The sequence below is a fragment of the Loxodonta africana genome, chromosome 16 (assembly GCF_030014295.1).
Source record: "Loxodonta africana isolate mLoxAfr1 chromosome 16, mLoxAfr1.hap2, whole genome shotgun sequence".
Taxonomy (NCBI): Eukaryota; Metazoa; Chordata; class Mammalia; order Proboscidea; family Elephantidae; genus Loxodonta; species Loxodonta africana.
The window spans coordinates 38818214-38844051 of NC_087357.1; the positions used below are offsets into that span (position 1 = coordinate 38818214).

The window sequence follows — 25838 nt, forward strand, 5'->3', positions numbered from 1 at the left end:
CTTTCAATTGCATTTACCCAAAGTGCATCAATGGATCTCTTTATCATCCTGGTGATTTGCCTTTCTTGTTTGATTCTCCTTTCTCTATCGACTCAGAGTTATGCCAAAGGGAAGCTTCCACCAGGCCCCACTCCTCTCCCAATTGTTGGAAATATTCTACAATTAAATTTTAAGAACATCAGCAAATCGTTAAGTGCGGTGAGTGTGACTTGATTTATTTTCTTCCCGTTGTCAGCAATATGTAAATATGAGAGTCTTGTATTCAGATAAAATATGGTCCATATCATGGATTGAATTGTGTCCCCCCAAAATATGTGTCAACTTGGTTAGGCCATTATTCCCAGTATTATGTGGTTGTCCTCCGTTTTGTGATTTTCCTATGTGTTATAAATCATAATCTCTGCCTGTGGTTCAAGAGGGTTAGGGTGGGATGTAACACCCTTACTAAGGTCACATCTCTGATTCAAATATAAAGGAAGTTTCTCTGGGGTGTGGCCTGCACCACCTTTTGTCCTATAAGAGATAAAAGGAAAGGGAAGCAAGCAGAGATGGGGGACTTCGCACCACTAAGAAAGCAGCACAGGGAGGAGATTGCATCCTTTGAACCCAGGGTTCCTACATGAAGAAGCTCCTAGACCATGGAAAGATTGATGACAAGGACCTTTCTCCAGAGCCAACAGAGAAAGCCTTCCCCTGGAGCTGACACCCCAAATTTGGACTTCTAGCCTACTAATCTGTGAGAAAATAAATTTCTTTTTGTTAAAGCCATCCACTTGTGGTATTTCTGTTATAGCTGCACTAAATGACTAATACAGTCCCAGACATCAAGTTGTAACGAGATGATTTACAGGACAGAGTAGAACTGTCTCATACAGTTTCTGGGGAGTGGCTGGTGAATTTGAGCTGCCGACCTTTGGTTAGTAGTGAAGCTCTTAACCATTTAAATAATATGTACCCTATTAAATTACTGATTCTAAAAGTTGAAATATTTTCTAATGGATGGACGAAATAGTAAAATGTCTCTTCAGTAGAACTCAAAATATTTTCCTCGCTTATCTACATTTTTGATTTTGAAATTTTCACTCTTCTTGTGTCTCCTTTTACTTCTCAGCTAACCAAAGATTATGGTCCTGTGTTCACCGTGCATTTTGGCATGAAGCCCACTGTGGTATTACATGGATATGAAGCAGTAAAAGAAGCTCTGATTGATAGAGCAGAGGAGTTTTCTGGCAGAGGAGTTTTACCAGTGGCTGACAAAGTCAGCCAGAGCTATGGTATGCTTCTCTTTGGGGAATGAGTGTGATTTTGTAAGTTGCAAAACCTCCAAATAGGCCAAGGAAATGAGCTACAGGCATTTAGGGAAGTTCATGAAAAAACATTTTGCAATTCTAGCATAAGCCTGTGAACATTTTTCTATAAAGTATCATTAATCCATATTCAAAGTCTATGAGTTATACAGTGACCCCATGAAACATTAAATTCAGTGAAAGCAAACCATGTAAACATGAATGTTCTATGAACTTATGATTAAGACATATTTATTTTAAATTACGGTCAGTTAAGATAATGAGAAAGACACAGAGAGAAAGAGATAGAGGAAGAGAAGGAAGTTTGGAGGGGAAAGAGACAGAAACAGATGAAAAGAGAGGAAGAAAAATGGCTAAATTCTCCTATACATCAAACATGTAGAATGCATGGAAGCAACATAGGTTTGGCACATTTCTAGCCTTGCCTTCAATCTTCTATTCTTCTAAAAAAGCATAAGAAATGTTTAAATCAATTAGAATACTAAGCGTAGATATGCTCTGATAAAAAGTTCATGGTAAGATATATAGTAAATAGGGATTGGAATTGATATTAGAAAAAACCTTTTAATTAAGTACGTAAAACATCTTCAATTTGTTTTTGGAACTGACCTTAAGCTGTCTAGTTCTCTAGTGGGTTGCTGGGGTCTAGTAAGGAGAGATAAGGCCCTAGTGGAGTTCTTTTCTCCTCTGCCTTGTGCTCCAAGATGCTTCCTGGAAAACTTTCTTGATTCTGGAAGCCTGATGTTGAATTCCCTTGGTGCTAAGACCACTTTTCATGAAAGAACTTTAACAAATACAAGGGAAATATTAAAATGAGAGGGCTGTGTCCCTTATCTGAGGAATATGTGGTCATAATCCTCCTTCCACTGCAGAGGAGCTGTTTCACCTTCTCTTGAGAATTGACTCCCCTTGTTGCCTCTCCTAAAATACACTTGCAGTGCAGAAATGTCAGCCCTGAAAATTTAACCAATGACTAGGACTCAGCATGATTTACTAGCTGTGTGATCATAGCTCCAACATTTTGCCTTCATGAACTTCAGCATCCTGAATTGGGACAAAACATTTGCTTCACAGAGTTACTCTGAGGCTCTGAGGAACTGAAGAAGAGCTTAGTAATCTAGAAAACCAAGAGCTCTGACCGTAAAATACTGGGATAGGTTAAGAGAGGGGGCAAATGAGGTAGGAAACAATGGGAATTCCTGGGCCTGGAACCACCATATTTACACCCCTGCTTAAGTGTCAGTATCAATTCATGAGATGAAGACTCCTACCTAGAATTCATGACAATGGAGGATATTCTTCTCTGTCTTTTCTTCTTGTAGGAATTGTTTTTAGCAATGGAGAAAAATGGAAGCAAACTCGACGCTTCTCCCTCGTGATTCTGCGGAATATGGGGATGGGAAAGAAGACTATTGAAGACCGAGTTCAAGAGGAGGCCTTGTGTCTAGTGGAAGCATTAAAAAAAACCAATGGTGAGTGTTTCTGTATGTAATTTTCAGTAATAATTTGAGTGGATTAAATACTATAGCAAATAGACTAAAATAATGTATGATGACTCCAATACAACAAAAGTTATTTTTTTTGCTCATATAAAAACATTAAGAGGTGAAATTGGCATAATAGCCTTTTGAGACACAAGGTTGGTAAGGACTTTGATATCTTCAACATGTGGTTTCCAGTGGCACTGAGGATTCATCTGTTTTTGTGGTAGTGGAAGGAGTAAAGACCAAGGAAATGAGCAAATAGTGCTTTTAATAGCCAAGGCAAGGAAGTGGCACACAAACTTCTCTCACATTCCATGGACCTTAACACAATCACAAGGCCACACCTAACTGCAGTTGCTGTTGTTAGGTGATGTTGAGTTGCTTCCACCTCATAGCAAGCCTACGTACAACATAATGAAACATTTCCAGGTCCTGCTCCATCCTCACGATCATTGTTATGCTTGAGCCTGTTGTTGCAGCCACTGTATCGATCCATCTCCTTGAGGGTCTTCCTCTTTTTAACTGACCTTCTACTTTACCAAGCATGATGTCCTTCTCCAGGGACTGGCACCTCCTGATAACATGTCCAAAGCATGTGAGACAAAATCTCACCATCCTTGCTTCTAAGAAGCATTCTGGCTGTTCTTCTTCCAAGACAGATATGTCTGTTCTTTTGGCAGTCCATGGTATATTCAATATTCTTCCCCAAAACCACAATTCAAAGGCATCAATTCTTCAGTCACCTTATTCATTGCCCACCCAGCTTTCACATGCATATGTGGCAATTGAAAACACCATGGTCAAGCACACTTTAGTCTTTAAAGTGGCACCTTTGCTTTTGTAACACTTTAAAGAGATCTTTTGCAGCAGATTTGCCCACTGCAATGCGTTTGATTTCTTGACTGCTGCTTCCCTGGAGGTTGCTAGTAGATCCAAGTAAAATGAAAACCTGAACAACTCCAATGTAGTTATCTTTTCTCAACAATGCCATGAATTGAAAGAATTCATAGTGTCCACAACTTGATTATTCATTTATTTTTGAGACTGGTCTTTTATTGCTCAGAACTCACTGAACAAGAATTTAAAGATCATCTAGATTAATGTTTTCCAGATGTGCTCTGAGAGGCCCTGAGGGATTATCTGAAAGAATCACCTACTGTTTTAGCCAGAGCAGGACTGCTTGGGTTTCTACATAAAGTTTTGTTTAAATGAAGTGTTGCCTTGATCACAAATGATTGAAAGAAATTAACGGCTTAACTTTGCCCATAGTGAGTATGTCCTTCTCTCAGCTTTGTGGCCTGTGATCAGCCAGACTCTGCTTGATTCCACTTAGCTATGGGAACTTCAAGGGGCAGTTCTACTCTATCCTATAGGGTCAACTAAGAGTTGGAATCATCAACTCAACAGCAACAGGTTTTGTTTTGCTTTTTGTTATGGGAACCTCACAATGTTGGGGCAGCCCCTTTCAACATTGGGTAACTCCAACTGTTGGAAGTTTCTTTCACATGTTGAACAGAGCTTTTTTGGTAACTTTTACTTTTTGTTCCCTGCTAGTTTTTTCTTCTGGAGTTACATTGTCGAGGTGGTCACACTGCAGAGGTGGGGTATACTTTTCCCATCATAAAATTGGTTCAGATGTTGAAACTGATGATGCCATGCACACACTACCAGGGTATAGGAAGGTTTGTTACTGACAAAATGAAGCTTTCTGTAGAGAGGAGGGTGGCTCCCATGAAGGCCTGAAAATCACTTGAGAGAACAGGAAAACAGACTTGGGATTTTTTATGATGGTTAGGGACTGTGGCTGGGGTGAGGATTCCTGTGCACAGGCTGGGGCTTGCGTGGTTTGAACTTTCTGTTGATATCTAAGGAGAGAATACCCAGGCTTTTTTTCTGCTTCCCCAGATGTTGGGCAGAGGGGAAGACGAAGAATGATCCCTAAAAGCTGTCAACAGGGAAACATCAAAAATTCAAGTCATTCTCTTTATTTTATGTATAAAGCCTATTTCCAATGCTATAACATACTTTTTCAAATATCTGAATATAACTCTAATTTTTCTTATTATTCTTCTCTTTTACAAGGAAATCACACCCAGTCCTTTCAACTGTGTTTGTAAGATATGATTTCAAGTCTCCTCAGTCTCCTGATTTTCTAGTCAGGTTGCTCAATTTTCTGTGGGCATCAGGGGAAAGGATGTACACTGAGAGCTGAATCTCACACGTTTAAAGATATTTTAAAATGACTTCTTTTTATTTATTTTCTTTCTTGTGAATTAGCTGACAGTTCTTATTTGGAGAATGATGTAAATAGGAGAATACTTGGGAAAATTAATAAACTGGACCTGATTATACAGTTATGGTTGGGGAAATAGAACAAATTTTGTATGAGCCATGTTGAAAGTTTTGTGATGATGGCATGTCCAGGGTTGTTCTTATTTCAAAAATATCCTAAAAGTCAACCCTTCCTTATTATTTTAAATAGTGAATTTAAGATTTATATGAAAACTGTGTTCTAACTTTTAACTTCCATTGTTTTTAGAATTTCCCTGTGACCCTAGTTTCCTCCTGGGCTGTGTTCCCTGCAATGTGATCTGCTCCATCATTTTCCAGAATCGTTTTGAATACAGTGATGAAAAATTAGTAACCTTGATAAACTATTTTCATGAAAATTTCAGTATTGTAAGCACCCCCTGGATTCAGGTGAGGCCTAAATTCTCTTTAAATTGGAAACTGTAGGTAATTTTTCATTGACTCCATTGTTTGTGCTTACCCCATCCCTCTGGTTTATTTTGAAATTGGCTAAAGCAAAGCTTTTTAAACTATCATTTAGTGGTTAAGAGCTTGACTGCTAACCAAAAGGGTAGCAGTTTGAATCTAGCAGCCACTCCTTGGAAACCCTACGGGGCAGTTCTACTCAGTCCTAGAGGGTCGCTATAGTCGGAGTCGACTTGACAGCAATGGGTAGTGAGTTATCAAATTAATTGAATGAGTTGAAATAAAATTTAAAACATGATATAAAGTAGAACAGAAACAAAAATGTAATATTAGAATGTGTCAATTACATTAAGATATTCTTTGGAAAAATCTTTTGTTATGGTTTGAATTGTGTCCACCAAAAAGATATGTTGAAGTTCTAACTTTGGTACCTGTGACTATGACCCTATTTGGAAATAGGGTATTTGAAGATGTAATTATTTAAGTTAACATGAAGGCATAATGGATTTTGCCTGATGTCCTTGTGAAAAAAGGAGAAGAGACACAGGCAGAGACGCTGAGGGAAGACAGGCATGTGAAGACAGAGACGGAGATTGGAGATTGGTGTTATGCTGCCACTAAGCCAAGGAATGCCTTCCTTGGTCTACGAGAAGTTGGAAAAGACAAGGGCGGATCTTCTCCTAGAGACTCGAAGAGAGCACGGCCCTGCTGACAACCTGAATTCAGACTTCTACCCTTAAGAAGTGTGAGAGAATAAATTTCTATTGTTTTAAGCTACTTACTTTGTGGTATTTCTTTATGGCAGCCCTAGAAATGATGCACAAATATGTGATAGTGGCTTTAGAATTGGGTAATTGGTATATGGTAGAAGAATTTTGAGATGCTTGTTAGAAAAAGCCTAGGCTGCCTTGAAGAGACTGTTGGTAGAATTGCAGACTTTGAAGAAGATCCTGCTGAGGGCTCAGAAAGAAATGCGAAGAGCTGTAGTGAAAGCTTTTACTGTCTTAGAGTATACATGTCATTTTGGATGGAATATTCTAGAAATATGAACATTAAAGGCACTTCTGATGAGCATGGTAATGAGAAACATGGTATTAGACACTGGACTATGGAAGGCCCTTGTTATAAAGTGGCAGAGAACTTAACTGAAATAAATTCTGTTGTTTTGTGGAAGGGGGAACTTGTAAGAGATGAACTTGAATAACGAGCTGGGGAGATTTCTAAGCAAAGTGTAGGAAGTGCAGCCAGGCTTCTTCTTGCTGATTATAGTAAAATTGAGAGGAAAAAAATAAATCGAGGAATAAACTGTTAAGCAAAAAAGGAGCCAGAATTTGAAGATTCAGAATATTCTCAACCTATTCATTTTGTAAAAAACAGGAAGTGTACTCTGGAGACAACATCAAGGGTGTGGCTGGATAACCATTTGCTAAAGAGATTAGGCTTGTCATTTACGGATCCTATCAACCATCCCAGCAGAAATTCTTCCAGAATGGACTCCAACGGATTCAGCGATGAAATGAAATGAAGGAAGGCTGTCAGACTTTAGGATCCTACAGGCAAAAAATTGGATGCTAGAGCTAGTCAGCTGTGATTATATGCTATCTTTCAAGAAAAGGGAAAAATGACCTTGAGGTTATAGGCCTGGGGGACAGGATAATGCCTCCTTGGTTCCAGACAATGGGACTACCACCTCCTGTGTTCCAGAGTGCAGCTCCTCCTCAGTTCCAGAGGGCAGAGCTGCTCAGTGAGCCGAAGGGTCAGGGCTGCCTGAGTCTAGGGGAACTCAGGGGCCAGTGAGACTTCTGTGGGTCCATTTTGCCCAGGCATAGGGCAGACTGAGTCAGAAGATTATTCTGAAGCTTTACAATCTAATAGAAGTCGGTTGGCTGGGTTTCGAAACTCCTTTGGACTTGTGACCCTCTTTTTCCTTCCAAATTCTCCCTTTTAGAATGGAAATTTTATCCTATGCCTGCCCCATCATTGTATTTAGGAACAGATAACTTGTTTTCTAGATTTCCCAGATCCATAGGTGGAGAGAAATTTTTCCTTACAGTGGACTATACTCAGAATTTCATGCACACCCGATTTAAATGACTTAGAAGATGAGATTGTGGGACTTTTCTAGTTGATTATATTTAGAAAAGATTTGGTCTTAGAGTTGATGCTGGAATGGCTGAGACTTTTGGGTATGTTGAAATGGGATAAATGTGGAAAGGACAATGAATTTGGGGGCAGGGAGTGGGCAGACTACTATAGTTTGAATTGTGTTCCCCCAAAAGATATCTTGAAATCTTAACCCCCGATACCTGTAAATAGGACCTTATTTGGAAATAGGATCTTTGCAGTTGTAATTAAGTTGACGTGAGTTCATACTCATAGAATAGGGTGCGCCCTAATCCAACATGACTGGTGTTGTCCCTATAAAAAGAGACACAGACAGACAGAGGAAAGATGGCTGTGTTTAATACAGAGGGAGAGATTGAAGTTGTGCTGCCACAAACCAAGGGATGACTGGAGCTACCAGAAGCTGGAAGAGACAAAGAAGGATTTTCACATGGAGACTTAAGAGAGAGGATGCCAACACCCTGAATTTGGACTTCCATCCTTTAGAAGTATGAGTACTGTTGTTTTAAGCTAGCCAGTTTGTGGCACTTTGTATGTACTGTAACTCTAGCCATCCTATCAGTGAGTGCCTTCTCCTTCAAATTCAAAGAATGTTCTACAACAGGAAACATGACATATTCATCTGTATCTGCTACCAAAATGTCTAATACATGATATGGGCCTGTAAATGTTGGCTGAGTGAATTAACGAATGATTTTTTTTTCCTCTTTCAGCTCTACAATGCTTTCCCTTCTGTCATACATTATCTCCCAGGAAGTCATAACAAATTATTTAAAAATATTGATGGTCAAAAAAAGTTTATTTTAGAGAAAATACAGGAACACCAAGAATCCTTGGATCTCAATAACCCTCGGGACTTTATTGACTACTTTCTGATTAAAATGGAGCAGGTATTCTGTGAATTTTGATTTGCTACTTCATCTTTGAGGGTGATGCGACTCATGCATTAGCTTTGTTCTTCCTGTTGAAATTTGCATATTAAAGCAAATGCTTCCTCTTAAAGATATATGAATTGCTTCTGCACCTATCGCTTATGCAAACCATATTGGGTATTCTGGGAAATCTCTAAACTCTCCCTGGAAAATACTTAGAAGGTTTTAAAATTGCCATGTTAAAGCTGATTCTTTATTTGGGGGCAGACTGAAAAATGCAAACACACAAACACATGCACATTTGAGAATAATGATAATCAGAATATCCTTGTACTTAAAATGAGTTCCACGAATGGAAGATGTAACACATGAGGCAACACAGGAATGAATTGGAATCCACAAAGACTCACCTTTGGAAATACTTTAGGAAATCTTCACAGATGAGGTGCATCTTGAGGAAACTCTGGCTCAGATTAACAGGGAGGATCAAATACGCCTAAGGAATGAAAAGGACAGCGTTCAAGTGTGTGGAATTTTCAAAAAAGGCTATATTGATTGGAACTGAGAAATTGTGGTGGGTGTAATGACTAACAGGTTTGGAATAATGCAATTGGGAATAGTGATGTAATTTGTGAAGTTCTCGAGGCTTGAATGAGAAATTTTGATCTGATAAAACAGACAATAGATGTTAGAGATTAGTACTGATAACTTGATAAAAATTATTTGAAAGAAATTATAGAGGAGCTGTTTGGCTCTATAAGGGCAGTGATACTTTAGTGGTAGAATTCTTGCCTTCCATGTAGGAGATCATCAGGGAGACCTGAAGATCTGCTTCTGAAAATCAGCCAATGAAACCCCATGAATCACAACAGTCTGATCTCTTTGCGTGTGGGGTTGCCATGAGTCAGGGGCCAACTCGAAGGCAGGCAGCTAACAAGAACGATTGGCTCTATTGGGTAAGAAAGTGATGAATCAAAAGAGACTTGTTGGAAATATTTAACTCTGATTATGTCTTAATAGCTCAAAGGAATCCTAACAACTCACCTAACTTTATTTTCAGCTGTAGAACTCTCTGATGTCTGGCTTACTTTGCCAGCTAACGATGTTATTTTGTGCTATTTTATATTACCTGTAAGGATTTTGTAAGAATTTTTACTTATCAATTAATTGTAATGCACCATTCCTAGGAAAAACACAGTAAACAGTCTGAATTCACCATGGACAACTTAGTCACTACAGTGTGGGACCTGTTTACTGCGGGAACAGAAACAACGAGCACCACAATCAGATACGGACTTCTGCTTTTGCTGAAGCATCCTGAGGTCACAGGTATGTGAGGTTGCAGGTATGCTTGCAGGTGATGGGCATGATTACATTCCAGGTAGAAAATTGCAGACCACACTGGTAAATATTTATCTGCCTAGACTATACACGAGAAAATTTTCCACCATTACATCTACCTACTATTAGACGAATTCAACTCAAATTAGATTATGGTAAAAAATGATAATGAAATATCTAAATATCAGAAATTTTAAGGGCAGAGGTCATGGTTCTCCTGGCTGCATGGTGCAGCGTCCTTGATTTGGGTCTAGAAAGTTGAAATGAGCAGAGTGGTCTTAGGATCTGGAAAGAACTGGTCTCTCTTCTTTCTCCAAAAAATGTCTTACCTGATACGCCTTTTGTCAAAAGGTATTTCTATCCAAGTGCATTTGGAATGTAGGGATTCATTTAACAAAGTCACAATCTTTCTCCAAGAGACTCACTTTTCACATTAAAAAAAGCAATATCCAAATAAAAAAATTATTTCCAATATACCTTTGGATAAACACATATTTCCTCACAAATATAACTTCTCTTGCAAAGCCATCTCTTTCATTTAGTCTTTCTCTTTTTTATTGAGTCTTCTCGATAAATTTGGGTAGTTCTTACCCTTTTCTGATTTGCATATCTAAAGCAAAAACTGACATACGAAAAGTGGTTAAACTACATGATCTTCAGTGACCCTTCAAGATAACAGATCCTTACGGTGATCAAACAAAAGCACACACAATAGAGAATCAGAGTTGAGAAATGAACTTCCTGGGTACAGTAGGGTTAAATATATATGTGTCTGTAATGGATTTGCTAAGGAAACTGAAATTCTGTTTCTTTTTTCACATACAGTGGTAAAACTAAAACTCAATCCTGTCAAACTGATTCCAACTCATGGAGACTCCATGTGTTACAGGGTAGAACTGCTCCATAAGGTTTCCTTGACTGTAATCTTTACGGAAGCAGATCCCCAGGTCTTTCTTCCACAGCACTGCTGGGTGGGTTTGAACCGCTGACCTTTAGGTTAGCAGTTGATTACAAACCATTTGTGCCACCCAGAACTGTCTTAGGGTGGAATAAAAACCAAAACCAAACCCACTGCCATCGAGTCGATTTTGACTCACAGTGACCCTATAGGGCAGAGTAGAACTGCCCCATAGAGTTTCCAAGGAGTGCCTGGTGGATTCAAAGTGTCAACCATTCGGTTACCTGCTGTAGCACTTAACCACTATGCCACCGGGGTTTTTCTCCTTCTCACTTCCTACCACAATGTAACAACAATTAAGGGATCAAATCAAAGGTACTTCTTTTCCATTTCACATACATTCTGATTTTGCTTTGCCAGCTAAAGTCCGAGAAGAGATTGACCTTGTGGTCGGCCGACACCGGAGCCCCTGCATGCAGGACAGGAGCAGCATGCCCTACACGGATGCTGTGGTGCACGAGATCCAGAGATACATTGACCTTATCCCCACCAATCTGCCCCATATGGTGACCCAGGACATTCAATTCAGAGAATACTTTATCCCCAAGGTGAGAGACACTTCATCTACACTGTTCCTTGGTATTCTTAGGTCACCAATTATCACAGTAATAGAATTATAGATTGTAAAATCTTCTTCAGGTATGGCACAATCGTAACTCAGGCATCTCACTCTTGGACCACACACTCCTTTCCTTACTAGTTTATTGACACAGTTTTGCAAACATAGTAGTGCTTAGACTCCTACAAGATTTTCAGTCCAATGATAGGTCCACACTCTGCTTGTTCAGTAGCCCAGCCCCTCTCTACTTACTTTATATTACTCTTACCACCATCCTACAATCTTTTCCACCACTATCTATTTTCCTTACTGTCAAAAGTCCAACTGAACAGTCACCTTCCTCACTGCCTGCCCTTGGGCTGCTGATGCCTGCTAGAAAGGATCATGCAACCCAGCAGGTTGGCGTTATTGCCACCAACCACAAATGTTTTGGTATTTTTTTCACTAAGCCCAAATATATTCTCAATCCCGCCCAACAATCCTGCTGTATAACCAAACTTACCTTGCCCCATCATGCTCCACAATGACTTTTCAACCCTGAAGCCTCCTCAAACTTCCTACTGTCAACCATCTTCTTTTTCTTCAGTGACTTGGTCTTCCACTTGACAGAAAAGTCACAGCCATTGGGAGAGATTTTAAAGGATTCCCTTCCACTAGATTTGCAAATTTAGCTACATCCAGGCCCTTTGATTTCTCTTTTATGTCTGTATTGTGGAAGAAGGGCTCTTCTATTTAAAGTAAACCTTTCTACATGTGGCATGGGTTTCTTTCCTCTTGCTCTTTTAGGAACCCTCCTCAAATAATTATTTCTTCTTTATCTTCATCCTCTTTCTCCATACCAGCTCCTTTGCATCAGCATTTGAGCATGCTCAATTCTCTTCCATCTTAAAATATCTTTAAAAATGCCCCTTTTTCTCAACCCTACCTCATCAATGCCTTTTTTTTTGGTGGTTGATCTTAGAGATTTGTATGTGTCTGTAACTTGTCACAATGTTTGTTAAAATATTTATTACTTCATGAAAAATTTAAGAAATTTATAGCAATATATTGCTGTTTATATCTGTTTATACTACATATTTTAGTTCTATATTTGTTAGTATGTTCACTTTGAAAAGCCAGTAATTTCAAGGAGATTTAGTGATGTATATGATTAGAAATACAATTCTACTCTGACACACGTGGGTCACCATAAGCCAGAACTGACTTGACTATAACTATGTATAGAGGTAGAAATAACTTTTAAAACATTAAAAAATATATATATATATTTTTCACACTTTTTGGTGTCCTTCAGCCCTCTTTGTAAAACTTGATATCTATCTGTTATTTTCCTTCATTTCTATGAAACTTTTATATGTATACGTGTATATGCATGTGTATATATGTGCATACCCCCACCCACATATGTATATGTTTCAGAGTTTACAGTTATTATCCATGGGAGAGTTTTTTCAGTAGGAGCTTCTCAGTCATTATCCTGTTGATATGTCTCTGAGTTCATCAATCTTCAGTGCTGTTAATCTCATTTGGTATTTCATTTCTGCTATTCTAATTTTCAATTTTAGAATTATGATTTTTATAATTATGTAATTTTTCTGGTGATATTTTTCATCTGTTCTCTTATTATTACTAATTGTTCCTTTAAGTACTTGGATATATTGATAATATCTACTTTAAAGTTCTTGTCTAATAATTCTAACATCTTGGGATATGTTCTATTGACTGGTTTTATGTCTCTTTAATTACAAGTCCTATTTCCTTCGTTTTCACATGTCTAGTATTTCTTTATTGTATGCTTAACATTTTGAACTATGCCTTGTGGGGAGTTTGGATATACTGTCTTCCTTTAAAGGGTATTAAATTTGATTTTGACAGTTAAATTAAGGATGTGTTTTTCATTCTGTTAGTCTTTGTATAATTCTTTGTCATTGTGGGCTAATTTTAATTTTGAATTTAATTCTTGGTCATGGACCTTAGTCCAGGGTAGGCTCCTTGGTCCAACAGTTTGGCATTTGGGGGTTACCACAGAATACCTGAGGTTCCAAGAAATTTCTCTCCATCCTAGCTGGGTTAGATTTTCAAACCTAGCACTGGATATCCGGTATCAATCTTCAGTTCTCAACTCACAGCAGTCATACTCTGATAGGTTTTGTGGTATTTCTTCCTGTATTATGTGCCATCCAAGCCATAGTCATGGAACTACAGAGAAAAGTCTTGTGCACTTGTGAGATCCTCCTTATTTGTAGATTACTTCTGTTCTGTACCTTCCTAATTCCAGGTGCCAAATTTTCATCTCTGTCTCCTTAGTTCAATAAAAGCACCATTCTGCTTGTCCCTCAACTCCCAGTTCTGGGGACGGAAAGTGCTCCCAGGCAGAAGGCCAGGGTGAGTGTGGTGTTGTTGTTGTTAGGTGTTATCAAGTGGATTCTGACTCATAGTGATCCCATGTGACAGAGTAGAACTGCCCCATAGATTTTCCTTGGCAGTAATCTTTATGGAAGCAGATCATCAGGCATTTCTCCCACAAAGCCTCTGGGTGGGTTCAAACCACCAATCTTTCAGTTAGCAGTCAAATCCTTAACCATTTGTGCCACCAGGTCTCCTTAGGGTAGGGAGGGCCCACCTTTTTCTCTTTTGTAAAGTATCACAGTCCTTGATTGCCTCTTACTCAATGCAGAGAACTGTTAATTCACGTATTTTTTTTCAGATTTGTATTTGCTTTAGTTGTGAAGGCAACTTCAAAGCAGTTACCCTGAGATAGCTAGAAACAGACAATTCCACCAGTCTGGAGAAGCACTTTGTCACAAATTAAGTTTACTTCTTCTAGAACTGGTCATAGATCTTCTTGGATGTCATTCTTAGATTTTGTCACTATTTAAGTTCATCAGGACAAGAAAACGAGCCATAAGAGTAGCTCTGTTAAACAGAAAAAAAAAAAAAAAGACTAGCTCTGTTAGAAAGATGAGGGTCGGGGGGACAGAAACTTCAGTTTCTCTTTCATGGGTCCACACAGAAATGATAGCCTATGCCTTTCACCCATGAACTTCCTGGAATGAAAACTGCATCCTGTATTTGGAGAGGTCATACAGTATACTGCAAAGTATTCAGACAGATCTGGATTTGAATTTTATCTCTGCCACATAGTAAATGTATGGCCTTTATTAAGATCCAAAATATTGTGGATGCAATCTTTATTACCATAACAGTAACTAAACCTCTTTTCATTGAACATTTTAGCATGTAGGAATCTTGATGTAAGAAGTATTTTATTATCTCATTTTAAATTTGCAATAAACCAATGTCAATGTATTGTTGTTTACATTTTGCTAATGATGAAACCGAGTCATCAAAATATTAAACAATTTAACATGGTCACAGAGCTTAATTTGATAGGACTGCATTGATTTTGAAACCCAAACACTAAATCATTATGTGTCAATCAGTACACAAGCTTATCTCAGAGATATTGGAGGTTGGGTTCTAGACCACAGCAATACAGTGAATATCATAATAAAGCAAGTTGTAAGAACTTTCTGGTTTTCCAGTGCATATAAAAATTATGTTGGGGGGGAGGGTTGCAGCGAGGCATGGAGGTAAGAGGCAGGGCCTTGGAACCACAGGGTCTGCTGTTGGTCCAGCTGCCCATCGCTCCGCCCTCCCAGTGTCCCTCTGTCGTCTCAGTTGCCTTTGGAGTGCAGGAGACCATTCCCACCTCCCCCACCCCCCTAGCCAGGTGTACCTTCCCACAGCTCCGCCAGACTTCCGTGGTACACTACATAGGGATGCTTGAAGGTAGAAAGAAATTTGATGCCACCCGCACAGAAACAAGCCCTTTAAGTTCATGCTAGGCAAGGAGGGGGTGATCTGAGGCTGGGAAGAAGGGGTTGCTCAAATGAGTGTGGATCAGAGAACCAAACCATCTCCCCAGATGATCCCTGGGCACCCAGGCACCATCCCACCAAATGCCACTCACGTCTTTGACGTGGAGCTTCTAAAACTGGAATAACAGGAACGGACTCCTCCCTTAGCTCCTTTTCTCAGAAATGCCATGGAGGAATCTGGCGCCTCCAGACACATGCATGTGATTCCATACAGAGCTTTAGTTTCCCTGATGTTCCATTACACTCTTTGTATAAACATCTCCCCTGACTGAATGTGTTCTATCAGCTTTGCTTCCGACACCTCCATTTCCTCTTCCCCTTTTTCCTCGTATGTATGTTTACTCAAACTATATGCCATCAACCTCAAATTACTCATTTTATTTGGTTTTGGTTTTGGAATGAAGCTTCAGTTTCAGTCTTTTGAATCTAGGTTTCCAATTAAGCAGATGATCCAGTATTAACAGCACAAACAATGGGATTTCGCATAAATTCTTAAGGGCCTTAGGATTTTTGGAATGGTAAATGAGCATTGGCTTCAACTTAAAGTCACCAGCTGCATTAGTCCCTGACAAGAGAGTCAGCCTGTCCTTTGAATCTTTAAAGCCAGACATTGACTTCTCTCCAGTTATGAAAGTCCTGGGTGGCATCTTCTTCAGTATAAGGCTGTTTTATCTACATTGAAAATCTATTGTTTAGTGTAGATACCTTAAAGGAATGTTGTGGCTGGTTTGCTCTTTTATCCAGACCACTAAAACTTTCTCCATATCAGGAATATGGCTGTTTCGCTTTCTTATCATTCGTGTGTTCACTGGAGTGAAAAAAATTTTTTTTTTTTTTTCCCCACTGGAGTAGCACTTTTAATTTCCTTCAAGAACTTTTCCTTTGCATTCACAGCTTGGCTAAATGTTCAGCACAAGAGGCCTAGCTTTTGGCCTATCTTGGCTTTCTATATGCCTTCTTCACTAAGCGTAATCATTTCTAGCTTTTGATATAAAGCAAGAGATGTGCAACTCTTCCTTTCACTTGAATAGTTAGAGGCCATTTCAGGGTTATTAACTGACCTAACTTCAATACTGTCATGTCTCAGGGAATAAGGAGGCCCAAAGAGAGGGAAAGAGACTGTGGAACAGCCGGTTGGTGGAGCAGCCAGAACACACACAACATTTATTAGGTTCGCTGTCTTATATGAGTGTGGTTCGTCGTGCCCCAAAACAATTACGATAATAACATCAAAGATCACTGATCACAGATCGCCAAAACAGATATAACAATAATGAAAAACCTTGAAATATTGTGAGCATTAACAAAATGTTACAGAGACACAAGTGAGCACATGCTGTTGGAAAAAATAGTGTGAGTAGACTTGTTCAACTGACACAGGGTTGTTACAAATCTTCAGTTTTTTAAAAAGGCAGTATCTATGAGGCGAAATAAAGTGAAGCACAATAAAACAAGGTATGCCTGTATATTGTTTAGTAAAACCCTACTACCAAAACCAAATCAAACCTGTTGCTGTTCAGTCAATTCTGACTCATGACAACCTTATGTTTTACAGAGTAGAACCTTTCCAAGGTGTTTTCTTAGTTGTAATCTTTACGGAAGCAGACTGTCAGGTTTTTCTTCTGCTGGGTAGGTTTGAACCACCAACCTTTCTGTTGTTGCTAATTTGATTCTGACTCATGGTGACCCCACATGTACAGAGTAGGAGTGCTCCATAGGATTTTCAAGGCTATGACCTTTTGGAAGTAAATCACCAGGTCTGACTTCCGACATGCCCCTGGGTAAATTTGAACTGTCGCCCTTTTGGCTAGTACCAAAAATCAAACCTACTGCTGTTGAGTTGACTCTGACTCATAGTGATCCCATAAGACAGAGTAGAACTGCCCTATAGGGTTTCCAAGGAGTGGCTGGTGGAATTGAACTGCCAATCTTTTGGTTATCCACAGCCGTAGCTCTTAACTACTAGTCAAGTGCAAATTGTTTGTGCCACCCAGGGACCTAGAAAACCCTACTGGATATCAGTAATACTATCTCCTTTTCACAAAAACATATGACAACTCAATTGACAGAGAGAGCAGGGGAAGAGCGTACTCACTCATTTTTTTCTCAACTTGATAGGAAAGTGGAGATTTTTCAAGATGGCCGCTTAGCTACTAAGTTTTTGAAGAGCGACTCATTCATGGTTTCAAACTGGATTTTTTAGTGACATCAGCCCTGTTAGACGATGTTTAAATTTAGTTGTCAAGAGCAATGCACTCCAGGGAACTTCCTTGATTTTAGGCAAAGCAAGTGCTGGTAACAGACTACAGACTGGTGAGGATGGCCTTGGAGTCAATGAATAATATTCTAGACTGGGCATTCCATGGTTGAAGACCTGCCGGGCTTGTTGATTAATTTTCTCTGTGGCCTTAGAGCAAATACATTCTCCTTTTTTTTTTTTTTTATTAAATAATTTTTATTGTGCTTTAAGTGAAAGTTACAAATCAAGTCAGTCTGTCACATATAAGCTGATATACACCTTACTCCATACTCCCACTTACTCTCCCCCTAATGAGTCAGCCCGCTCCCTTCTTCCAGTCTCTCCTTTCATGACCACTTTGCCAGTTTCTAACCTCTCTACCCTCGCATCTCCCCTCCAGACAGGAGATGCCAATACAGTCTCAAGTGTCCACCTGATACAAGTAGCTCACTCTTCATCAGCATCTCTCTCCAACCCATTGTCCAGTCCCTTCCATGTCTGATGAGTCATCTTCAGGAATGGTTCCTGTCCTGGGCCAACAGAAGGTTTGGGGACCATGACCTCCGGGATTCTTCTAGTCTCAGTCAGACCATTAAGTATGGTCTTTTTATGAGAATTTGGAGTCTGCATCCCACTGTTCTCCTGCTCCTTCAGGAGTTCTCTGTTGTGCTCCCTGTCAGGGCAGTCATTGGTTGTGGCCGGGCACCATCTAGTTCTTCTGGTCTCAGGATGATGTAAGTCTCTAGTTCATGTGGCCCTTTCTGTCTCTTGGGCTATAGTTATCGTGTGACCTTGGTGTTCTTCATTCTCCTTTGCTCCAGGTGGGTTGAGACCAATTGATGTGTCTTAGATGGCCGCTTGTTAGCATTTAAGACCCCAGATGCCAAAGTTCAAAGTGGGATGCAGATACATTCTCCTTTTTTATGCCTCAAATTCCTCATCTATAAAATGAAAGGATTAGAGGAGGGAATTCTCATTTTTTCAAGCTCCCTGATCTTCTTTATAATTCAGTTTATCTGTTTCTGTTTATATCAGGACACATCCGTACTGGTATCTCTGACTTCTGTTCTGCATGACGCCAAAGAATTTCCTAACCCAGAGCAGTTTGACCCTGGCCACTTCCTGGACAAAAGTGGCAACTTTAAGAAGAGTAACTACTTCATGCCTTTTTCAGCAGGCAAGTCAGCTTCATTTTCATCTATACCTCATGGGTCAAGTGAGATAAAGAAGGGCTTTGCATGGAGGCTACTCTGGGCTGTCCAAATTTTCATTTGTTTGAGGCCAGAGGCACCATTCTCAAAGTCAAGGCTATTTCCCACGGGATTGGAAGCTGCATTCACTGAATTCTGCCTCTGACTCACCACTGAGATTCCCAAGAGCTTCACCTAGAAGTCCAAGTCCATTAAGGCTTTTCTCACTTGCCCTGAGAAGCCATCTCATTCAATAAACTTCAGTGAGCACCTTACATGTAGCAGTCCCATGCTCACTCAGCTCCAGGGATATGAATGTGAATAAAAAATAGATTTTCTAAAAGACAGGAAGACAAATTAACAGGCAATGAAACTCCAGTACATTAATGCTATGCTAGAGGCTGTTGTGGTAGCCAAGAGAAAGGAACTCCTGACTCCGGCCTTTTGGGAGCTGTCGTGGGGGATGGGAGAGCAGTAGTGAGTAATCGAAGGCTAAGGAAAATCTCACTGTAGGAAGCAACACTTGATTATCTTCACTCCATTTGTGAGAACCATAGAAAGAAAGAAGCAGCATACTAAAAAAAAGGTTAATTAAAGAGCGTTTAATGATGAGACTATTTTCAGAGATGTGGTAGCAAGATGTGGTGAGGTACTCAGAGACTAGCATCAGCAGAAACATGTTACTATCCTAGGTCAGAAGGGACAAGGGAAGAAGGCCGTTACTGGAACCTGAACAGATCTTTAGCAAAGAGAGAGTGGGTGCCTCCACAGGAGATGCTGCTAGCTATAAAAAAAAAAAATAGGTAGAGGAATATAGCCACTACAAAAACTGTGGCTGGAGGGTGGTATTGAAAGCATAAATACTCTGGCATTTTCAACATCAAGTCTTCTTAATTTATCAAGAACCCAGAAGAAAACTTCTGGGACAATGAAGTCCATAGGTGTCAGCTTCCTGGACACATACAAAAACAAACAAACCAAACCTGTTGCCATTGAGTCAATTCTGACTCATAGCGACTCTATGAGCAGGCATAAAGCAGGCACAGAGCAGGCATAAAAACACCACAGAGTAAATCTGAAAGGAGGGCGAAATGGAGAATATTCTGTTTACTTCAAAGAAGAAGCAGGAAGGAAAGTAGAGGTTACCAAAATAAGGCAGAAATAGAAGATTTACTTCTGATTATATATATAAGAACTTAAGTTATCAAGCAACCCTTGATATTGTGGTCCCATGATCATGCACATTGTTCAGAGATGATCCCAAACCAAGCCCTTGCTGAACTACTTCTTATCCTTCTTCCTGTGTTTTGGATGCTGTTATCCCATATTAGCTTGCTCGGGGTTCCTTTCCATTTCACAGGACTTGCAGGCCCGTTTCTGTCCTGACACTGTCAGTATCATTACAAAATCTGAGGCCTTACCTAGTTTATACTCCAGTCTGTGAAAGACACATGAACAGTAATAATTTCATGTGAAATCTGCTGCATTAGAGACATTAATGAGTATTGTAGAAAACAGATACGGGAGTAAATTGTACACCCTGAGCATGTCATGTAAGGTTGCACAGAATAGTGACACCTGAGCTGGGTCTAGAAGGATGTAGAGGACAACAACAGGCAGAGCAGATGGGAAGGCCATTGTAGTCGGAAGAATGACTGGAATCTGAGATAAAACTTGAAATCGCAAGTCTGTTTGGAGATTGGTGAGTAGTAAGTATTGACTAGGACTTACTATAAATGAGTGGAAAGTGTAGAAAGAGATAAGGCTGTAAAAATTGTTATCAGCTAGTTTGTGATATTCCTTTAATACCTGGTGTCTTGGTCATCTAGTGCTGCTATAACAGAAATACCACAAGTGGATGGCTTTAACGAAGAGAAGTTTGTTCTCTTACAGTCCACTAGGCTCGAAGTCCGAATTCAGGGTGCCAGCTGCAGGGGTAGGCTTTCTGTCTCTGTTGGCTCTGGAGGAAGGTCCTTGTCTTCTCCTGGCTTGGGAACATCTCAGCACAGGACCCTCAGGTCCGAAGGACGTGCTCTGTTCCTGACTCTGCTTTCTTGGTGGTATGAGGTTCCCACATCTCTCTGCTCACTTCTCTCTTTTATATCTCAGAAGAGTTTGGCTTAAAACCCTACCTAATCTTGTAGGCCTCATCAGGGTAACTGCTGCTAATCCATTTTATTACATCATAGTGATAGGATTTATAACATATAGGAACATCACATCAGAAGATAAAATGATAGAGAGTCACACAACCATATGAGGGAATCATGACATAGCCAAGTTGACAGATATTTTAGGGGGACACAATTCAATCCATGACACCTGGCAATGCTAAACTCATAAAATTATTTTAAGCAGAAAAGTGACAGGTTGGGATTATGCCTTAGAATCGATATGAGGAGAAATAAATGTATTGAGTGCTGGGCCAGAAGTAGATAGAAAAATACACTGTTGTATATCATGCCAATGGTGATGGTTTTGTGTGTGAGTGTGTGTAAAAAGATGTCACTGGCAAGCCTCAGCATAGCAGTTCCACTATGAGAGTAAAGAAAAACTTCTCATATAGCACACAGATTTAAATATGTGCTGAAGAAATGAAGGAAACTAGAATTGTGTGTAGGTAGAAGCAGCCATGGATTAATTTGTTAATTGGTTCCGTATTTTTTTAGGCTTCCCTGTGCGCTAACTCTGGCATAAGATTAAATGAATATGTAATCTGTGTTTCATTTTTAGGAAAAAGAGTTTGTGCTGGAGAGAGCCTGGCCCGCATGGAGCTGTTTTTAATCCTGACCAACATTTTACAACATTTTACCTTGAAACCTCTGGTTGATCCAAAGGATATTGACACCACCCCAGTTGACAATGGTTTAGGCACTGTACCACCCTCGTACAAGCTCTGTTTCATTCCAGTCTGAGGAAAGGGCAGTCAGGCTGCAAAGTGAGATTCTCCAGTGTTGTCTGAACAACACAGACACTTTCTGGCCTTTGTGCCACCATCCATCCCCTCCTTAACAACAGACATACCCTCCCTGATTTATATCTCTTAAAATGTTTCCCATCCTTCAAGATCCAGTTCAAATTTCTCTTTATGAAATAAAGCTTGTTTGATTTCCAATAAAAATTCCTTTTCCGTTTTGTATTCCTTGTCCTAAGATAAGCGACACCTCATCTGCCATACATACCAAATGGAAGCATATTATAAATGCCATATTTTGCTTTTTAAAAAGACATCTTGTTAATTGCCAGGCCAGGTCAGACAAAAGTATCAGACCATCAAGTAGGTTACGGTTTACCCAGGAGATATCAGTCAACCCAAGGAATCTCCTGGCCCAAAGTAACAAACCCTCAACCCCGGAGTCAACCCCCCTTCCCCCGCCCCCAACCCAAGTTGGTTCTCCAAAGAACTAGTGCTTCAGGGAAAATTTTCCTAAACCATTTTTCCAAAGAACCAAGGCAAAATTGTTGTGCTATGAAGAAACTCATTGCACAACAGAAAGGATTAGCAGATCAAGCTGACTGGTAATTACATTAAAAAACAAATCAAACCTGTTGCCTTCAAGTCGATTCTGGCTCATAGCAACCCTATAGGACAGAGTAGAACTTCCTCATAGGGCTTCCAAGGGTGGCTGGTAGATTCAAACTGCTGACCTTTTGGTTAGCACCCAAAAGCTTAACCACTGCACCACCAGATAACTGCATTAGTCATAAATTACACGAGCAGGAAGTGTTATAAAAGCTTGTGATTTCAAGCTCCTAGTTGGCCGAATATGAAGAGAAGGCTTCAGTGGACCTAGGTGTGGTCCTGATGCTCTGTGTCTCCTGCTTTCTCCTTTTGCTCTGGAAACAGAGCTATGAGAAAGGGAAGCTCCCACCTGGCCCCACTCCTCTCCCAATTATTGGAAATATCTTACAGTTAAATGTTGAGAATATCAGCAGATCATTAAGTGATGTAGGTATGCTTTATGCTTGTCAGTAGCTAGCAGAGGGTAAGGAAATTAATCCCTACTTTTAAGTATAATTTGTTCCTGGATGCAAAGTATTAAAATAGATGATTGTGAAGTAAAAATACTCCCTGTGGAGCATTTTGTTCTTGTTTTATCATCATCAGAAATTACTGCAGAATAAAGCGTAATGCATTTTGGGTGAAGAGAAAAATTTGGGTCTGTCGTTGTGGTAAGGTGGCAGAAGGAGGGTGCAATGCTGCCCTTCATTGTTTCACAGTTGTTCCTGTGATATTTTTGAAGCAGGCAGTCGTGAAAGGGTTATTCACCATCCCATAAGAGTTATTTTTCAGAAAAGTCTACTCTTGCTACATTTTTGTTACAACTTTTACAGCACTTCACCAAGATTGGTCAAATCCCCAGGTTTCTTCTCCTCTCCTGGCAACAGGCGGAGGCGCAGGCACACTGACTCTGAATCTGTATGCTCTATGACTTTCCTGGGGTGGCAGTAGTGAGCCATCACCATTTTTTTAAGGGCCGTGTGCAGTATTTTTAGAGCTGTGTGCAAAAACTCATTCACTAAAATTATGTGGATGCACAGGCATCACAAGACTGAAGATCCTCCCCTCACTGTTCATGCATATATATGTCACTCCCTATAAAAGCAGCAAATCTGCCCTGGTTCAGGGAGCTGGCAGCCTTAGGTCATGAGGCTCTGCCTGCCTCCCAGTTTGCAAACTGTGAATAAACCTTTCTGTTCTTCCAACTCTGCATCTGGCTGACTTCAATTTGCTAGTCTGCTTGACAAGAACTTATTAGTTGATGACATCTTTTTGGCTGAAGGTGGGTGGTGTGGGAATTGTTTTGTGATTAGAGATTTCATACAAGAAATCAACTACTGTATAAACTATGTGTTTTGTTCAGGTTATCCAGGAAAATTAAACTTTTCCTAAGAAGATCATTGTGCCTGATGTCAAGGGAACAGGGTTGGGCTGAACTATGTGTTTTGTTCAGGTTATCCAGGAAAATTAAACTTTTCCTAAGAAGATCATTGTGCCTGATGTCAAGGGAACAGGGTTGGGCTGAGGACTAGCCTGGGTGAATGAAAGAAAGCAGCAATCAGGGAAGCCCTGGTGGTGACAGCATCCTTTTGGACTCTGTGCAGAGCTGCTGCCTGTGGCCTGGGATGCTGCAGGATGAAAGAAATGGTTCCTCCATGAGATGTTGCCTGTTCTAGCACTTCCTCTGTGGCGCCCACTCTCTTTGTTAGCAATACCGACAGACCTCTGTGCCAGGCTTGAAATCATCTGGGATGATTTTTAAAAATATGAAACCCAAGCCAAACTCATAGGAACACTGTAGGATAGAGTAGAACTGCTGCATAGGCTTTCCAAGGTTGTAATCTTTATGGAAGCAGGCTGCCACATCTTTTGCTCGTGGAGTGGCTGATAGGTTTGAACCCACTGACCTTTAGGTTAGCAGCAGAGTGCTTAACCACTGTGCCACCAGGGCTCCTTTTCACTTTTTTAAAATAAAGATTTCTAGTATCCATCGTAGTGCTACTTAACAGAATCCCCATAGGAAGAGGTTTACAGGTGCTCCCAAATCAGTCAACTGGATATTGGTCCAAAGGTGGGCATTGGAGCTGAAGCATTGTTTGGGCATCAGAGGTTGACCAAGCAAAGGTTCATATTTGAGTCTTCTAATTTTTTTTTTTTTTGAGAGACACTGGGAACAAAACTGAAATTCTCTGAACTTCAGTTCCTTTATCTGTGTGACAGAACAAAAATCTATTGCTTTGTTAAAGGTGAAAGAGAGTTTTATTGAGAATTGAACAACCTAGGTTGGGGAAACACTAAACAAGAGTACAAAGGGCTCCACTGAGCAGAAGAAGAGGTGGAGTTTTATGCATAAAATTCAGCATGACTAAAACCACAAACAATTTTTTTTTCCTTCATATCAGCTAAACTATCTTCTAATATACATTTTCTGAGAACAGTCTGTGGGCACCTGATTCTTGGCACAATCTTGGTACGTATTTACTGAGAACAACTGCATCTCCTCTGTCCCCTGCTTTCTGGTCTGCTTAAAAGTGATTCAGGTTAACCCTTCATTGTGAGCCTGGGCCAACGCCCCTGTAATTTGAAGTTTTGATAGCACATCTGTAAAATGGGGTAAGTAAATCAAGTTTGAATGTTGACGTAAGGATTAGTTATTATAATATGTCGACCAAGTGTCTTGTCCATTGCCTGCCACATCAGAGGCCCTCCGTAAATGGTGGCTCTATTATCTCTATGAAGTTTCTATATAAAATTTGGGAATATTTGAAGCTGTATGTGGTGGAATAAAAACATCAACATATGATAACAATTCAATGACATACAATGACATGCACAGTATATAGAACAAATAGTGACTTCTTTTGCTAATATTTGCATCCACTTTTCTTTTCCCAGTTTTCAAAAGCCTATGGCCCTGTGTTCACTCTGTATTTTGCCATTAAGCCCACAGTGGTGCATGGGTATGAAGCAATGAAGGAAGCCCTGATTGATCTGGGGGAGGAGTTTTCTGGAAGAGTCAGTTCAATTGCCCATTGCCTGACAAAACTAGAAAGGACTTGGTAGGTGTGCGTGTGCATGCATTGGGCAGTGGTAACGGCAGATGGGGAGAACTGAACAGAGACTGAAGAGCTGCTCAGGCAGAGCCTGGCACATCCGCATGGTTGTTTAGGTCAGTGTCCTCTTCCTTGCCAAGAATCTCCCTTCTAGTTTCTGTTAACCCTCCTGGTAGAAATTATATTCAGCAATGGAAAGACATGGAAGGAGATCCAGCGCTTCTCCCTCCTGACCCTATGGAATTTCAGGATGGGAAAAAGGAGCATTAAGGACTGCGTTCAGGAGGAAGCTAGCTGCCTAGAGGAGGCATTGAGAAAAACCAAGGTGGGGGCGTGGGTGTGTGTGATTCTTCACTCAGTAACACTGACCTTAACAGACCTCTCTCTTCAGTAATGGGGTCTTTGGAAACCTTTCAGTGGGGGCCAAGGCTTTCCTCATGGGTCATGTAGAGAGGGTTTGAAGCAGAGAACAAGAGAGCTTTTGTGTATTTATAGTTGTGTGTGTGTGCACATGACTTTTCAAACAGCATGAATATAAAAGGCTTAAAACTCAGTGCCGTGGAGTCGATTCTGACTCATATGTAATCCTATTCTGTCCTGCGCTTTGTTTGTT

The 25838-nt window shown here is 40.2% G+C and overlaps 1 protein-coding gene and 2 pseudogenes across 2 annotated transcripts; all 3 read left to right on the forward strand.

Annotated features, from left to right (window-relative positions):
* On the forward strand, positions 1-21866 carry LOC100675653 (cytochrome P450 2C21-like). 2 transcript variants are annotated; one of them, XM_003409220.3, is made up of 9 exons: positions 1-198; positions 1112-1274; positions 2630-2779; positions 5331-5491; positions 8344-8520; positions 9690-9831; positions 11162-11349; positions 18516-18657; positions 21404-21866. In XM_003409220.3, the coding sequence occupies exons 1-9, from the start codon at positions 31-33 to the stop codon at positions 21583-21585; spliced, it is 1473 nt and encodes a 490-aa protein (XP_003409268.3). In that variant the 5' UTR covers positions 1-30; the 3' UTR covers positions 21586-21866. The 2 variants fall into 2 exon arrangements, with proteins under 2 accessions (XP_003409268.3, XP_003409269.3); XM_003409221.3 differs by lacking the exon at positions 8344-8520.
* LOC111750304 (peptidyl-prolyl cis-trans isomerase FKBP1A-like) lies at positions 14972-15534 on the forward strand (annotated as a pseudogene).
* Positions 21719-25838, forward strand: LOC104845826 (cytochrome P450 2C9-like; annotated as a pseudogene).

Coding starts and splice junctions, on each gene's coding strand:
- LOC100675653 (XM_003409220.3), top strand. CDS start 31: ATGGATCTCTTTATCATCCTGGTGATTTGCCTTTCTTGTTTGATTCTC. Junction 199..1,111: donor TCAGCAAATCGTTAAGTGCG/GTGAGTGTGACT, acceptor TTTACTTCTCAG/CTAACCAAAGATTATGGTCC. Junction 2,780..5,330: donor AGCATTAAAAAAAACCAATG/GTGAGTGTTTCT, acceptor CATTGTTTTTAG/AATTTCCCTGTGACCCTAGT.